This window comes from Sorghum bicolor, chromosome 4, assembly GCF_000003195.3.
Source record: "Sorghum bicolor cultivar BTx623 chromosome 4, Sorghum_bicolor_NCBIv3, whole genome shotgun sequence".
Taxonomy (NCBI): Eukaryota; Viridiplantae; Streptophyta; class Magnoliopsida; order Poales; family Poaceae; genus Sorghum; species Sorghum bicolor.
In genome coordinates this window covers 3,079,540-3,096,481 of record NC_012873.2, presented here as the reverse complement: position 1 = coordinate 3,096,481, position 16,942 = coordinate 3,079,540, and the positions used below count along the sequence as shown (strand labels likewise).

At 41.0% G+C, this 16,942-nt stretch overlaps 2 protein-coding genes across 3 annotated transcripts; both read left to right on the top strand.

Moving 5' to 3' along the window:
• LOC8069955 lies at positions 7–3,711 on the top strand. 2 transcript variants are annotated; one of them, XM_002453241.2, is made up of 3 exons: positions 7–446; positions 1,650–1,908; positions 2,985–3,711. In XM_002453241.2, exons 1-3 carry the CDS (start codon positions 348–350, stop codon positions 3,299–3,301), a joined length of 675 nt encoding a protein of 224 aa, XP_002453286.1. In that variant the 5' UTR covers positions 7–347; the 3' UTR covers positions 3,302–3,711. The 2 variants fall into 2 exon arrangements, with proteins under 2 accessions (XP_002453286.1, XP_021314137.1); XM_021458462.1 differs by lacking the exon at positions 7–446 and adding an exon at positions 471–757.
• LOC8069954 (L-arabinokinase) lies at positions 6,280–15,209 on the top strand. Its single transcript, XM_002453240.2, has 28 exons — positions 6,280–6,558; positions 6,698–6,874; positions 6,993–7,076; positions 7,201–7,277; positions 7,515–7,581; positions 7,787–7,844; positions 7,931–7,998; positions 8,082–8,144; positions 8,890–8,943; positions 9,028–9,130; positions 9,221–9,330; positions 9,436–9,555; positions 9,833–9,889; positions 10,184–10,347; positions 10,456–10,615; positions 10,843–10,926; positions 11,655–11,777; positions 11,956–12,086; positions 12,162–12,243; positions 12,672–12,759; positions 13,148–13,191; positions 13,280–13,375; positions 13,464–13,540; positions 13,649–13,864; positions 13,947–14,112; positions 14,283–14,354; positions 14,560–14,763; positions 14,899–15,209. The coding sequence occupies exons 1-28, from the start codon at positions 6,445–6,447 to the stop codon at positions 15,019–15,021; spliced, it is 2,982 nt and encodes a 993-aa protein (XP_002453285.1). The 5' UTR covers positions 6,280–6,444; the 3' UTR covers positions 15,022–15,209.

The following is a 16,942-nucleotide window of genomic DNA, read 5'->3' as shown; positions in this document are numbered from 1 at the left end:
AACCAAGCAACCAACCGAGAAGCAAAGCTTACCAAACAAGCAGAAGCAGAACCCCCGCACAAAAAACACACAACACAAGCGGAGCGCGTGTGCTGCGTGCGAGAACTCGGAAGCGCGAAACCCCTCCCCGCCCCCGCCCAAGGATCCCTCCCGCCGTCCCGCGGCGCGCGAAGGGAGCAAACCCCCCCGACCGTCCGCCCTCGCGAGCCGCGGCGGGGACAGCGGGAAGCATCATCACTCCGGAGCAGCCAGCCCTCGCTCGACCGGAGCGGGGGTTCTGTAGGAATCTCCGAATCTGCGGAGTTCGTGGCCGGATTTCGCGGGGCCTTCTCGTTTCGGGCGAGAAGATGGTGGGGTTCTCGGGGAAGAGGAAGGAGCTGGAGCAGGTGGTGGATGGCCTCTCCGACTTCTCCCTCTCCGGCCCCGCTGCCAAGAGCCGCAGATTGGTGAGTTGGTGAGCTGTCTGTTTGTGCCTTCTTTTAGGCTTCTATTAATTGAGGGCTCATATCTGGTTTGCTGGCGCAATCTTTTGCCCTAATCTTGCTGCTACTATGCCTGCGAGTTCATCTCTTTGATTACTGATGATTGGTGGACGCCTGACTCGGGTGGTTGATTATAGGGATTTGGGAGCGGTTACATGTTAGCAAATACAGTAAAAAAATATTTTTTTTAAGAAAAAAAATGGAGGATATTGCTCCAACTATATCTTGCACTTGATGATTACCTATACTTGCTATCATGCCCATGACCTGCCTGTGTAAGTGGATATTTGTTCAAAGCATCTTCATGCAATTCGTCAGAATCGATTCAATAGATGTTTTGTCAGATCTGTTTTCAGTTTCTATACCGTTTTCCTAATTCTGATTAAGTAGCATTAGGTTTCCCAGCAGTATTGCTCTGTCGGGAACTCCCTACTGAATAAATTAACGAAAACGTCTTTTCTGCAAAGAGCAGTAGCCCTTTCATGGGTCAGCCTGTTTTATGAGAATGCCTGTTTTATTTACATGCAGGTATTGCCAGATTATGTGTTGTTGCTTTCGTTGGAGTTCTTCTTGTGTACAAATGTAGTGAGGTTTATCTGATGATGATATGCTGGGTGTTCTTATGGCATCATCTCTATACGTTTTTATGCATTTGTTGTGACAGCCTTGTTGTCTAGCAAAGTAGCACCCTACTTTCTGTTTGATTACTTCAAGTGAAGAGGAAAAACCATATACATGTTGCAATTTTCCACTGCATGTAGATAAGGCCTTATTTAGTTCACCCTGAAAACCAAATTTTTTTCAAGATTCCCCGTCACATCAAATCTTGGAGCACATGCATGAAGCATTAGATATAGACGAAAATAAAAACTAATTATACAGTTTGTCTGTAAATCACGAGATGAATCTTTTAAGCCTAGTTAATCTATGATTGGATAATATTTGTCAAATAAAAACGAAAATGCTAACAGTGCCGAAATCCGATTTTTTTCGGAACTAAACAAGGCCTAAGCAAGGTTTATCATGCATGGTGTGCTGCATGTCTTGTCGTGCATATAGTTAAGCATTCTGTCATTTTGGTGTTTTACATTCGTCTGAAGTCTTTATTTAGAACACATACTGCATCTGTAATGCCTCTCTGAATGAAGTGTTGCTTATTATTTATAGGACCCCGGGCTCCCACCAATTATGGAAGAAGAACCACCTGCTCCTTCCATGTCATTCCAGATGTTGGGAGAGAAAACCAATAGTGGTGTTGACATACCCAGTGTGGAAGTCATGATGGAAGGTCTAACAACACATCATGTGCCTAGTGAGGACATGGCACTTGTTTTATACAAACCAGTAGATAATCCCATACCATTTGGTCCTGGTATCTCAAGCTCTTCATTTATAGTGAGTTCAGACTTGATACGTGGTCTAAAGAGTAAGTACATCGTGATCAACCTTCTTTAGTCGTCATTTAGATTTAAATTTATTATTCCTATGAAACTTTGCTATTTTGATCCTGCATTTCATTAGATTTCGAAGTGTCAAATGTATATTTAGAACTTGTATGAGTACAGTGTATTGTTGTTGCCTAAGTATCTGGGTGTTCCTTGTGCAAATATAAACTAAGGCCCCATTTGGATCCAGATAGGATTCTGCAATCTGATAAAAAATCCAAAAATCTATCCAAACAGAGAAGGTTGCTAGGGGATTCTTGGCTGGTTTGAGAAATCTGATGCAGTAATCCAGTAGCCTCTGGGAACAAGCTTCTGGGGGATTCTATCTGCGAAAAGATGATATTGGACCTTGGGCATCAGACACCTGTATGTCTGTGAGGTGCTAGCCGAATGAAAGAATCTGTTAAAGGAGTCAAGGGCATTTTAGACAATTTTTCTCTAGAGTGAATGCAGTATCCGGATAGTATAATCTGGTATCCAAACGGAACTGGTTACCACTATTCACAATCTAGATTTTTAAAATCACTATCCATAATCTGGATTCTCATGATCTTTTGGGGATCCAAAAGGCCCCTAACCTATTTAGATCTTTTGTTAACTTCTATATCTGTGACATGTCCAAACCTATCTCCTGTTACTTTAAGCAAGTTATATGCAGAAGAGTCTACTATTTAGTTGTCATGCAGCTAGTTGGTGAATATAACAGGAAACATGCTTGTTGGCCTAGGAGCATGAGATGATATGTTTTAGCCATGACATATTGACATCATCTGCTCACATTATGATCTGCATGGGTGAATGCTTGGTGTGTCCTTTGTCTAGGGCTGTAGTTGTGCTGCATTCTTTGCTGTGCAGAATATGATCCATGTCATGATTTTTAACACGATTTACTTGTCAACAATTATCTTCTTTTATTTTCTCTGGTTCTGCTGTCTTCTTGTAGAACTTTTCCATTGGCTTCTATTTTGCTCCACCTTCACATGCAGCATATTTTTCCAATTATACGTGTCCTGAATTATAACAACTCAAGAGTTTCTTTGCTGTTTTCACTTTTCAGACCATGCTTTCAATCAAGTGAACTATCATGAGGTGGAGGGTGAATCTCCTGAGCGAAGGAACAGCTTGGCTTTAGTTCCTTGGACACCACCACAAGTGTCTATAAGATCTGACTGGGTCACTGCTGAACCAGAGAGCGCACAAATTTTTGAAGTACCTATGGAGGCTGATGAGACTGAAGTAACTTCTATGGATGTAGAGGAAGCATCGGAAGCAGTTTCCGGTGGATTAAATGGCGAGAACCTTGGCCAGTGGCAACATTGTATGACCCCATCGTCGTTACCAAATCCATCAGCCCATGTTATGTGGTCAAGGTGACAACCGGGAGGCCCTGTGTACTGAGTACTGAGTCACACCAAGGATGAAGAAATCCTCTAATAGGCCTCCCCTAGTTGTGTAGGAGTAGCTGGCTGCTCTAGTTTTTTTTTTTTTTTTTTTTTTTTTTTTTTTTTTTTTTTTTTTTTTTTTTAACAGCTGGCTGCTCTAGTTGAAAACAAAAAAACTGATTATGCTTAGCATGATGCCTCCTGGTGTAGTGCTGATCTTCCCCAGTAATATTAGTGTCAGTAGACTCCATGTTACAAGAGACCTGGTTAGATTGACATCCGATTAGTTGATACAACTTGGTGGATCTGTAACATCTTAATGCCTTAGTTTCGAAGTCCTTTGCATTATTATTATTGTATTACCATGGCTAGTTTATTGATACCATAACCGTTTAATTGCCAGGAGTTTTTCACATATTTATATAAAAATTAACAATATATGCTTCTTTTAATAACAGAAATTTAATTGCTCATATAAAAAATGTGTATATCTAAAAACTGAGAATTGTTTTTCATGAAAACAGCGGGAATTACCTGCTCTGTTTTCATTTTAAAATAAGTTTACAAAAGGTTGTACAAAAAAAACATTTGAAAATAAGTTTAGAAAAGGTTGCGCAAAAAGAATCACGGGAGAAGAGACTGAAAAAAACAGCAGGGACAAGAGCACAGACTGATGTGGCCATGTACCATTGGGCCTTTAAATTATATATCATATTAAATCTTACGACACATATATATATATAGATTAAAAAAATAACTAATTAGAGCATCTTTAATAGTTTGATATTTTTTGTTTACCATTTGTTGTGGTTTGCCAACTCCCAAAACGATATGACAAATGAAAAAAAAGGTTATCTCCAAGTGTTTGACATAATTGACTTGGTAAAAACTAAAATTGCGGATCTAATTGTATTTGCTGCGGCTTTTCTTCCGCGTCATATCTGGTCCCGCGTTTTTGGTCGCGCGCGTATCTTCTTTGCGGCATTTTCTTGTCGCCGCGCCGCCAGTTCGCGAGCATCCAGGTCGCCGCCGTTTCCTGTAACTATATCCGAGACGTTGTAGGTCATCATCGAGGGCTTCCTACCATAGAGTCTTCCTGTCATAGAGTAATTCGTCCTGCTGCCGTGGACTGCGGGTCGTCATCGATCTCCAAGGTTCCTGCCATACGATTTGTTTATCGTTAACTTTAACTTGATTTATAGAAAATACGCACAATATTTTTATCTCCTAATAAATTTATGAAAAAAGTTAGATTCAAATATCTATCAATGATACTAATTATGTATCATACATATTAATATTTTTTAATATATATTTAATTAAAATTGTTTCTCAAAAGCGCAACCTAACATCTTGGGATGGAGGGAGTATTCTTTTTCACAATTTAAGAATATGTTAGATTTTTATCTCCAAAGTTTACTTAAAGCAGAATAATAAAAACACTTTTGCGAATGATGACTTGAACGAATATAATCTGAAAAGAGTAAATTGCACTCACCATACAATAACTATTTAAGTGGGTGCATATTAGTCCAACATCTTGTAATTTATTTAATTTAGTACGACAACTATCTAGGTGGGTGCATGTTGGTCCAATATCTTGTAGCATGTGTTAATTAGCATGTTTAATATCATAGGAGACATTTAGTAGGGAAAAATTGTACTAAGGGCTCCTTTGGTTCAAGGGTGAAACAAATGAATTTTGTAGGATAGCATTCTCAAAGGAAATGAAAAATTTATACTGGGCTCCTTTGATTCAAGGGTGAAACAAAGGAATGTTGTAGGATAGGATTCTCAACAAAAAAATTTCTTTCCTACTCCTTGGTTCATAGGAAAAGTACAGGAAGCATTCCATAAGATTGGCCTCCTATAGTTCAATTCCATAGGAAAAAAAGCATGAAGTATGACTTTATGGAAAATTTCTTATGGTCCAACCAAAGGTCTTCTCTATTATTTATTATTAGAGTGTATGACATGTATATTCCTATAGTTTCCCTATTCCTATAGGATTCATATCCTATGATCCAAAGGGGGCCTAAACTTTTGACTACCAAGACACTAGGACAAGCCCACTTTACTAAGAGAAGTTGTAAAATATTGGTTGTGATCTCTCCCTCCATGATGGACAACCCACTTATGAGCTGTAATTAGTGAGCCATGAGTGAGCTTGGTAGAGGTGAAAATGGATCAAAACACATTATTTATCATAATATTTATGAAATCAATGGCAGTATTTATATGTGGCTAAAATTTAAATTAATCTAGTATCACAATATAGTAAATGATTCAAGCTAAGTGATGGATGAAATGAGCATGCTAGGGTATAGCTTCCTATCATAGTGATAGAGGGTGTACAAAGATATGTAGTTGCAACGTTTGGATCGTATATGCACCAATGAGCCAAGTTTTCGCATCAAATTAAATAGACTACAAGATGTTGGATCAACATGCACCACTTAGATAGTTGTTGTATTAAATTGAACAAATTACAAGATGTTAAGTGAATATGCACCCACTTAGATAGTTGTTGTATGGTGAGTGCAATTCACTCATCTGAAAACATGCATATCTAAGTATATTCCTACCTTCTGGATAAGAATAAGATGACGCCAAACTCACATAGAGTCATAGGCCGGCCCTAGCTGACAATCTCACTCTCATTAGACCGACCACGATCGTGAACCGGACGTGTTTAAAGAAATCTGTCAATCACGCACAACTGAAGGATCAGGCTCGGATCAGGCTCAAAGCGGGGGGAAAAAAAAGTCAGGTTTATCAAAACCCCATCCGAAGCAAGGGGTTGTTGCTTGAGACTCCCAAACTCCAGGAGCTCACCTCAGTTCACGGCACGCAAATTGAAACAGAGAGTTGGGCAGGAGGATAATGCGGCGAATGGGCGCAACGCACGGCGCATTGAAGCCGGCGCCGGGTTCGGATATGACCAACCAAACCCCCCTGCGCCTGCTTACCCGACGCCCCGACGGCGACGTGATGATAAATACTAGTACAACAGATAGGAAGAGGGAGCAGAGAGAGAGAGAGAGAGTCCACTCCCAAGTCGAGCAAAGAGTCGTAGCGTCAGCGGAGTGATCGCTCGCACTCGGTCGCCGAGACGCGGAGGCCGGAACCCGGAGGATGAGGGTTCGTGACGGGGACGGCGGCGGCGAGGTGACCGCGCCGCCGCAGCACCTCGTGTTCGCCTATTACATCACCGGCCACGGCTTCGGGCACGCCACCCGCGCCCTCGAGGTCCGCCGCCCCTCCCTCCCTTCCGAGTTCCGACTCCTCCGCCCGTTTACGGCCGGCCTACCTGCCTGGTGCCCGCGTGATCCCCCCGTCCCGTTTCCTGACCCTGCCTGCGTCCCTCCTCTGTCCTTTCCTCCTGCAGGTGGTGAGGCACCTGGTCGCCGCGGGGCACGACGTGCACGTGGTCACCGCCGCGCCCGAGTTCGTCTTCACCACCGAGATCACTTCCCCGAGCCTCCACATCCGCAAGGTCCTGCTCGACTGCGGCGCCGTCCAGGCCGATGCACTCACCGTCGACCGCCTCGCCTCACTCGAGAAGGTTTCTGGCTCTGCTTTGCAGTTTGCACGCACAACTCGATCCTTTCAATTCCATTTCCGTTATTCCACCGCCTGCCTTGCTTCTCCGAAGTTCTGAAAAAAGGGTGCGCGGAGTGCAGTATCACCAGACGGCTGTGGTGCCCCGGGAGTCCATCCTCAGGACCGAGGCGGAGTGGCTCAACTCCATCAAGGCCGACCTAGTGGTATCAATGCCATACTAGCATGATCACTGATTGTTACATGCTTCTGATACTTATCTATCTCCCTAAATATTTACGGGTAACCGGACTAGGACTCAACTGAACTCACTCGAGTAAATGCTGGCAGGTTTCAGATGTTGTACCCGTGGCGTGTAGGGCAGCTGCAGATGCTGGCATTCGATCCGTGTGCGTCACAAATTTCAGGTTAGTAGTGGTTCTATTGCTTCTTTGGTTCCATGTGTCGCAAAGAGCAGGAAGGAATACTGATAAACATTAAAATAAGTTGTAATCTCCTTTTTTTTCAAATTAATTTCGTAAGGTAAGTATCTGGGGGATCTGCCAGTGGTTACTATAGCCTACAGGCTTTAGTTCAAAAAAAACTATAGCCTACAGGCAACTTGTGATTTGATGAAGCTTCTAACATATCTTAATTGTCTGCAGCTGGGACTTTATTTATGCAGAGTATGTTGTAGCAGCTGGACATCATCATCGCTCAATTGTGTGGCAGGTACCTCACTCACATGTCTAAGTTTTCAATTTTTCTTAGGCAAGTTATTGACGCCTACTTAAGATGGGTGGGCTGGTGGAAAGAATTGCAAATAGTTATCGTTTAGAGTTTGTTCAATCATACCATGTTTTTTTATGTTTATTTTGTAATCTAATATTATGTCGTCTGTTAATTAGCCATGTCTGTATCTTAACAACAATTGTAGATAGCAGAGGATTACTCCCATTGTGAATTCTTGCTCCGACTCCCTGGATACTGCCCTAGTATGTAACTTAAGCTCGAATAATTGTTTTTAGTTGGTCTAAGCGTGCAATTCTCATTAACAAGTTGGCAATCCTATTTGATGCAGTGCCTGCTTTTCGTGATGTCATTGATGTTCCTCTGGTGGTTAGAAGATTACACAGATCTAGATCTGAGGTTTGTATATTCTGTTTTAGAGTGATATCTTACAAATGTAACCCACTTTTTGCTTTTTAAGTTACATAATTTTCGTGTTTTAGGTGAGAAAGGAACTAGGAATTGCAGATGATGTTAAGTTGGTCATTTTCAACTTTGGAGGACAGGTGAGAGAAAATTGTCCATCCTTATAAGTATGTGGCTTGCTTTATTCTAATATCTGATTGATGTTTGCCCACAACATATCTATGTTCAATTGATTTGCCAATTTCCGGACTAGTATAGGTTGATCTGATCACAGACAATGTTGTTATGGTATATCGCTGCTCTATGGTCATATTTTACATGTGTTGTTGATACATCAGTTTATATTATACATGGCACAATATTTGAACGTTCTATCAATATTAAATTTGGTGTTGGTTTAGGCCAACAAAATGAGAAAGAAAAGGAGGAACATGGGAATGGGACCGAGTCAAAAGAGTCATTGGCCAAAAAAATCTCTCTCCCACTTTGTATTTACAAAAACGCTACTAAGGGCTACAAATGGGCCCCTGGTAGGGTTTTTATTCACAAAAAATGCCACTAAAGACTACAAATGGATCATTGCTGGGTTTGTATGTACAAAAATGCCACTAAAGACTATAAATATCCTCCAAATATTATTTTGCGAGCCCTGAGCTATGTAATTGTGCTCTGAACATAATAGTGGGGGTTCTCAACATATAATACACCCCCCAACATTTGAGGACTAGGAGTTATCTTATATGTTTTGTCAGAAGAGTAGATTTTCCATGAAAAAAACCGGCCCTCATTTTGTTTAAGTTATTTTTTTTCTATCGGTATGTAATTGTTCTAACTAGGACAGTTGTACACATTAATAACATCATCTTTTGCTATTTTCTTGTGCAGCCTGCGGGATGGGAACTGAAGAAAGAGTGGTTGCCTGATGGTTGGCTATGTTTGGTATGTTTATCTGATAGCAACGTTTTCCCTGACTGATTAATGCCTGACCAACCCACCTGACTAACATTTTATATTTTCTGAAAGGTATGTGGTGCATCTGATACTCAAAAGCTTCCTCCAAATTTCATTAAGCTTGCAAAGGATGCCTACACACCTGATTTGATGGCAGCATCTGACTGCATGCTTGGTAATGATAACTTTAAATTATTTGGTATTTATTTAATGTCTTTTTTTTTCTTGCTTGTCACTTACAAAAAAAATTCCTGTTCCAATGTAGGAAAAATTGGATATGGCACAGTGAGTGAGGCTTTGGCTTACAAGTTGCCATTTGTATTTGTTCGAAGAGATTATTTCAATGAAGAACCATTTTTGAGGAATATGCTTGAGGTTGAAACATTTTGACCTTAAAACTGATTCAAAATTGTGTGCTGTCATTAAGTACCTTGCCTGAGATTCTGTTCTGTGTTCTCTTCTGTTGCATCACAAAAAAAGCATTATCAATGCGGCATTGAGATGATACGGAGGGATTTACTTACTGGGCATTGGAAACCTTATCTGCAACGTGCTATCACACTTCAACCTTGCTATGATGGTCCCATAAATGGTGGCGAGGTAATTCCTATTTATTCTCAGGCATAATCTTTTAATATTATTCAGCAACTCATCAATCATGTTTTGCTTCTGTCCCACAGAATAAATTGAAGTTGTCCCTTATTGTTAAGGGCCAAATATTTAGAAGCATTCAATTGCATGCAAATTAGTTCTTGCAAAGAAAACAACTTAATATCAACCTCCTATTTTCCTTGAACCAAATAGATAGAACGTGTATGTGATTCATTAGTTGCAATACAATAGAATATTGTAGACAAGCTAATGCTTCTGTCATCAGGTGGCTGCACATATCCTCCAAGATACTGCTGTTGGAAAGAAGTATATTTCTGGAAAGGTGAGTTACTGTACAAACTATATTTAAAGTAGTCAATTACCCTTTATGTTGGACCTCCAAATTTCCAACGAAGCATGCCTTCTGAATTCTGTTGTCAATAGTACATGACTACAGTTTTATTTTATGTTACATAATCATTCTTTTGTTTGCTAATACTCCCTGTTGTCTCACAATCCCACTGGCCATGTTTTCCATGTGATTAGGGTTTTTTTTTTTTGTAAAAAAAACCCATATAATGTTCAATGAATGTCTCTGTTTTATGTTCAATCATCTTGCTTTATTTAACAACTGTAGTTGAGCGGAGCAAGACGGTTGCGTGATGCCATTGTGCTTGGCTATCAACTACAAAGGGCTCCTGGGAGAGATGTAGGAATTCCTGACTGGTATTCTCTCTCTGAGAAAGAAATCAGTGTCCGCCCAACGCCCACATCTCATGATATGAATGGAAGTGCAGAGTCGTAAGTTTCTATACCACTTTTGTTTCCCTTTATGCTATCTACGTTCTCTCCAGTAGTAGTCTGCTGCATTCTGATACAAATTTGTTCACCTTTTTCATTTTTTTCCAGATCGTTCGAGGACTTCGAGATACTCCATGGTGACATGCAAGGCTTAACTGATACCATGTCCTTTTTGAAGAGTTTATCAGGGCTTGTTGGAAATGACTTAAGAAGCCCTGAGAAGCAAACTCGAGAGAGGGCCGCTGCTTCTGTGCTCTTTGACTGGGAGGTACTCAGTTCTCTTTATAATCCTGGAGTTCGAATTCCGATAGAGTGTGCTAAGTTCTTGTTCTTCTCTATGTTAGACTGGAAGAATGCACCGAATCTGATGGAACACTTCATTTTGTTTGATAAATTCTGTTAATATGTTACTGACAAATATTTTGAGCAAAATTCCTATGCAATATTAAATTAAGAACAAGATTCATATGCAAAACTTATTTTATTCTGTTATAGGAGGAAATATATGTTGCAAGAGCTCCTGGGCGATTAGATGTTATGGGTGGTATTGCAGATTACTCTGGAAGTCTTGTACTGCAGGTAAGTTTGACTGCAAAACAAGTGCCATTTGTTTCATAGATTATCATTATTAGTAATAAATATTAGACACATATGTAAAACATGTTTTATATGCCTTACTTTTTTGTAACATTTTCAAAACATACTCTTTTCTTTTGAGCTCCATGGGCCCAAATCCACAAGAGAACCATTTTTATTACTTCTTATCAACTAGACTCTTTGGGGATGCCACCTGTGTATCCTTAAACCTCTGACCATCCGTTTTAATTACAAACGTGGCAAAAACATTGCCTTTTTTCATATTTATTAAACTTTCCTTTTGCATCGCCCTAACCTTTTGTGCATCCACTTTATGCCATCAGGGTCCCTTCTGTAATTTTTCTCTCCACAAGGTTTGTCACAGGCCCATTTTAACAGGCTAGATTTGTATGCCATCAATGTTGTATTGTCACTTATTTATTTACAGATAATAGATAGATGAATAATTTACTATGACTTTTACATCCCTGAAGGCTGAGACAACTCCCCATCTTCCTGCCCTTTTTGAAGGATTAGTTAGATCTCAAACTTTTCTTCTCTATAAAAATGGATTGATCATTGCTATAGGGACCGATTACCTCATAAATCATAGTTACCTAGGAGCTAGGACTACCTTCCCTAGTAAATTAGCACCTTTGTGGAATTGATCTAGTAGCCTTCCGATGTGATATGGTTGTTCTTTTTTGACATGTGTGATTATTAACATATAGATGCCCATCCGAGAGGCGTGCCATGTTGCTGTTCAGAGAAGCGACCCTACCAAACAGAAGCAATGGAAGCATACACAGGCTAGACAACTAGCAAATGGAGGAGCAGTACCAGTGTTACAAATTGTACGTTAACAATCCTCAATCTTTCTGTCCCCTTATCTTTTTAAAAGAGTCTTGTACTAAAATATTTTCACTTTTGACTTCCCATAATTCTGTGGAGATAAGACCCCCACATGCTTACTAGAGTATCTAATACACTTGTTTGTGCAACTGGGTGCTCTTACTAAATATGTTTGCGCAGGTGTCCTTTGGTTCTGAATTAAGCAATCGTGCACCTACGTTTGACATGGACCTTTCTGATTTTATGGATGGTGACAAACCAATATCTTATGATAAAGCTAAAGAATACTTTTCTCGGGACCCATCACAAAAGTAAGATGTTTTTATGGTTGTCTATTATCAACAACTTTCATGTGTATTGATGTTTAATAAACTTTTCCATCTCAGATGGGCTGCCTATGTTGCTGGAACTATTTTTGTATTGATGTCTGAGCTAGGAGTGCGCTTTACGGACAGCATGAGCATTTTGGTATGAGTAATCGTAATTCATAGTATGCAAAATTGCATCCATTTATCACCTTTTTCATATTGGGATATATCACTAATGCTTGTATAAGCAAGTCTGTCCAGGAATGTTTGTTGATTAGTCATCAAACATCTTGCCATTCACATTTAACGACATCACATATGCTAGCAAGAATTAGTCTGCAAAGAAATGTCCATTAATCATCAAACACATTGGCATTCACATTCTTTTTCATATTGGGATATATCACATATGCCTGTAAGAGTTAGTCTGTATTAGAAATTTATGTTGATTAGTCATCAAACATCATGCCAGTCACATTGTTTTTCATATAATGCCCATATTAATCAGTGATGTTTTCACATGTCAGACACACATGTAACTGGAACATCTGTATCAGTTATCTATGGTACTTTTGTTTGAATCCTCAGGTTTCTTCATCTGTCCCTGAAGGCAAAGGTGTCTCCTCTTCTGCATCAGTGGAGGTAGCTTCTATGTCTGCCATCGCTGCTGCCTATGGTTAGTATATCGAGAGGAGACATACAGCCATGTTTATTACATTAAAGGAAGGGACAATTGCATAAGTGGGCTCACCTTGACCTCTAACTTCACGTTTCCCTACCTTTTCCAACTTTGCCCCATTGCCTCTGCTTTGACCCATTCAGCCCACTGTTGACCCTGGTTTTGCCTACTTTGGTGGCACTGATAAAATCAGGGGCAAACATGCTGTTAGAGGTCAAAGCGAGAGCAGATTGCAAATGACCCTTAAAGAAAATAGCTATAGCAGCTAATTTTGTTAATATATGTTGACATTTGAATCTCTTCAGGAATTATTCACCTCCTGATATTTTACCTTGCATTTATACATGCAAAATGGCATCAGTTCACGTGTTATTCTTGCTTCTAGGTTTAAACATTGCTCCAAGGGATCTTGCTTTACTCTGTCAAAAGGTACAGTACACTGTCAAACTATGTTGGGTTCATCATTTCATCTATTCTTAATTGAGTGTTTGTTGTCTGTTGGTGAACAATTATGCAGGTTGAGAATCGTGTTGTTGGAGCTCCTTGTGGAGTAATGGACCAAATGACATCTGCTTGTGGAGAAGCTAACAAACTCCTAGCAATGGTTTGCCAGGTTAGTAAGTATTTTATTTTCTCAACTAGCTGCTAGATCCAATCATTCTCCACATATACGATTTTAATCGGTCAAAATCTCACTGCAGCCTGCAGAAGTGAAGGAGCTGGTTAGCATTCCAACTCATATACGATTTTGGGGTCTTGACTCTGGGATACGTCATAGGTGGATAAATCTTTATTGAGCTTTGTGGTTGGGATAATCTTTTTAATATATTCCTGAATCTTGAATGGGTTTGTTGGAGCTAATTTTACTGTCCTTTGAGTTATGCAGTGTCGGTGGGACTGATTATGGGTCTGTAAGAGTAGGCACTTACATGGGTCGCAAGATGATCAAGTGTGCTGCATCTGACCTACTTTCAGAATTGTTACCCTCATGTACGTCTATGCAATCAGGCGACTCAAATCCTGATGAATATGAAGAGCATGGTGTAGACCTTCTGAAATCTGAAGCATCGATGGAGTATTTATGCAACTTACCACCACATAGGTCTCACTCACCTTATTAAAATTGACAGAACACTAGCATGTTTCATGTTCTGCAGTTTCTTATGGCTATATTTCTACTTCAGATATGAAGCTGTTTATGCAAAAGATATTCCAGAGACGATAACTGGTGATGTTTTCCTGGAGAAGTATGGAGATCATAATGATGCGGTAACAGAAGTTGACCGAAAACGATCTTACTGTGTCAGGGCTCCTACCAGACATCCCATATACGAGAATTCCAGAGTTGAGGTTTGACATCTTGAAACCATTATGCCTGTTCCTCTCACTTGGATAAGCCTTGATGGTCATAACATGATCCTGTGAACTTGCTTTCACTAAGCTCATTTTTTCCTTAAAAAATTAAAATGAGCCCGTCTGATAATTATATCTCTGACATGTTTTATGCTTCTTGTGTGTAGGCCTTCAAAGCATTGTTGACAGCATCCAAAACAGACGAGCAACTTTCAGCCCTTGGAGAGCTTATGTTCCAGGTAAATTTGTGGTTGGCGGTACAAAAAAAGTTCATTTATATCCATACAGAGTACAGACTGGCTTATGATATATCCATATGAAGTAAATGGAAAAAATATCTTTCTTTCTAAAGGACAGCAAAAGCTTTGCCTCTCACGAGAATAGAAACAAGAAATATTTTGTTGTATCATATTGCTGACATTTTGGTTGTTTATTTGACGGCAGTGCCACTACAGCTACAACGCTTGCGGGCTTGGTTCTGACGGTACAGACAGGCTAGTGAATCTAGTACAAGAAATCCGGCACAGGAAGACCTTGCGAACTGGAGGCCCCAGTCTATTCGGCGCAAAGATCACCGGTGGAGGGTCCGGTGGCTCAGTTTGTGTGATTGGGAAGAACTGCCTGAAAAGCAGTGAAGAGATACTTGAGGTGCGCTTCGACATGCTACCATAATTGACTTACCAATTGTACACATCCAAAGACTTCAATCTTATCACCAAAATCAAAGTGGTTGTGTGTGTATCCATGGTGTGCTAACTTAATGAACTTGTTGGGTCTTTTCAGATCCAGAAGAGATACAAAGCAGCTACCGGGTATCTTCCGATTGTTTTCGAGGGCTCGTCTCCAGGCGCCTGCAAGTTTGGGTACCTGAAGATTCGACGCCGATCCACGTCGCCATCTAACTGAACTGGAGGAAGAGCTCGGCCGCCGTAGAATAGGTTGTGCAATTAAGCATCTGTCGAGAGGAACACGTAGTAGCGAATACCACACGGTCATATTGATCGTATACCACGAACAGCATTGTCAATAATTGAACAAAGACATGAGCACTGCCAATAATAATGCTAGTAACTTGCTGCTGATCTGCAACTGCATATACGTATGGCCAAATGTGAACTTAGCACCACTACAGTAGAATTCAGCAAGGTGCTTCAGTTCTTGGTAGCCTCTGGTTGCTGGAATCTACAGACAACGAGAGGATTTCCTGGCAGAATGCATCGCTCTGCCGACTGCTCGTCAGGCAGAACTGCAGAAAGATAAGACGTGACCCTTTGGTGGCCTACGGATTGGCATGGCATGCGGCAGCATGCTGCAACACACCACAGGCCCCCAGACGTTGCGATGGACGCGCACGAGCAGTAGCCGTCCACCGACTCGAGCTGTTAGATGCAGAGCATCAGAGACAACCGTCAGCAGCCGTGCAGTGCCCCTGGGGCTGGCTGTGTGTGATCTGCTCGTAGCGGACATCAGAGCAGGTGCGCGGGGTGCAATCATGCAAGCAAACAGGCGTTGCAGGAGGAGCTGTCTACCGGTAACAGCAGCGACGGGGTCCGGTCCGGTCCTAGTAGATGACAAGTCGGCAGGCCACGAAAGATCTCGTGCAGGGAGACGCATCGGGCACACATGTCCTTTCACGGCTGCAGGCCGACGGGTAGACCGTGGATAAGAAGTGCACCGTGTGATCTGGACTCCTTTTTTTTTCTTTGCTGATCACTTTGATTAGGAAGCAATTACAGCTGTTGCAATTGCAACCTGATCTGAGAATAAAACAATGTTTTTTTCTCTCATAACAAATCAGCAGCAGACGAAAAATCAGCTAGCTGTAATATCAATATTTATGTCTCTAAATAAGTTTATTATAAAAATATATATTCTGTGACTAGTCAAACGATATTTACTTGACATAATGATCAATGTCCCTACTTTATTGTGTAAATTTAGTTAAATTTGAAATTAAAACTATTCGATTTCTCGGAAGCGAGAATTGCATTCTGACGGCAGGAATAGTTGCTGTCAGGCACAAAGGAAGGGCCATCGGTTGATTACTCGTAGCATGGGAAGATTTTCTTCAAGCTGCATTGTCTTCATGTTGTGGCATTACATTACATTATCTTCTCTGCCTCCGTTTTCTTTAAAAAGGAATAGGAAAAGTACAACTTTTCTGACTGAATTGCTCTTTCAGAAAGCAGATACGAGTACAATCTTTCAGCAGCCCCACCAGCGAAAAGGGGAAGGAATTGAAGGCAATAGCTTGAGCAACGCGAGGGCGAGGCTGGAATTGACCGAAACTGTTAGGCTCAACCATCAAAGAGGAGGCCCAGCAATGACCCCACTACTACTACGCTCTCACAACACTGTTGCTGCCGTCCAGCGTCTGGTGATTGGCTGGGCCAGGTCTTAATTGGACCTGGGCCAGACCCCTCAATGTAGTGTCCATCTCAAGAAACCAGCCAAGCAAATGGAAGCTAGAGCCAGGCTCTGAAGAAGGTGGCTGGAAGAAGCATCATAAAAGCTGGGGACAGATTTCACTCACATGGTTTTCAGGTTATAGATATATAGAAGCTACCAAAGAGAGAGACCACATTTTAGGTTAGGTAGCAGCAGTGCTAGCCAGCTTCTGTACCCTGCTAATAACCATATGCATGCACTTGGACATGCATGGAGTGTAGCCATCGAAGTGAAATTCTGGAATATGATCCTATCCACTGTGATTATTGGTTTCTTTCTCCTCAACATAGATCGATCTGCTGGTTCTTTTATTCATGTGGACTATCTAGGTGTTCTCTTGGCCATTTATATGAACTACTAGTATTTTTTTTTTGTTTAG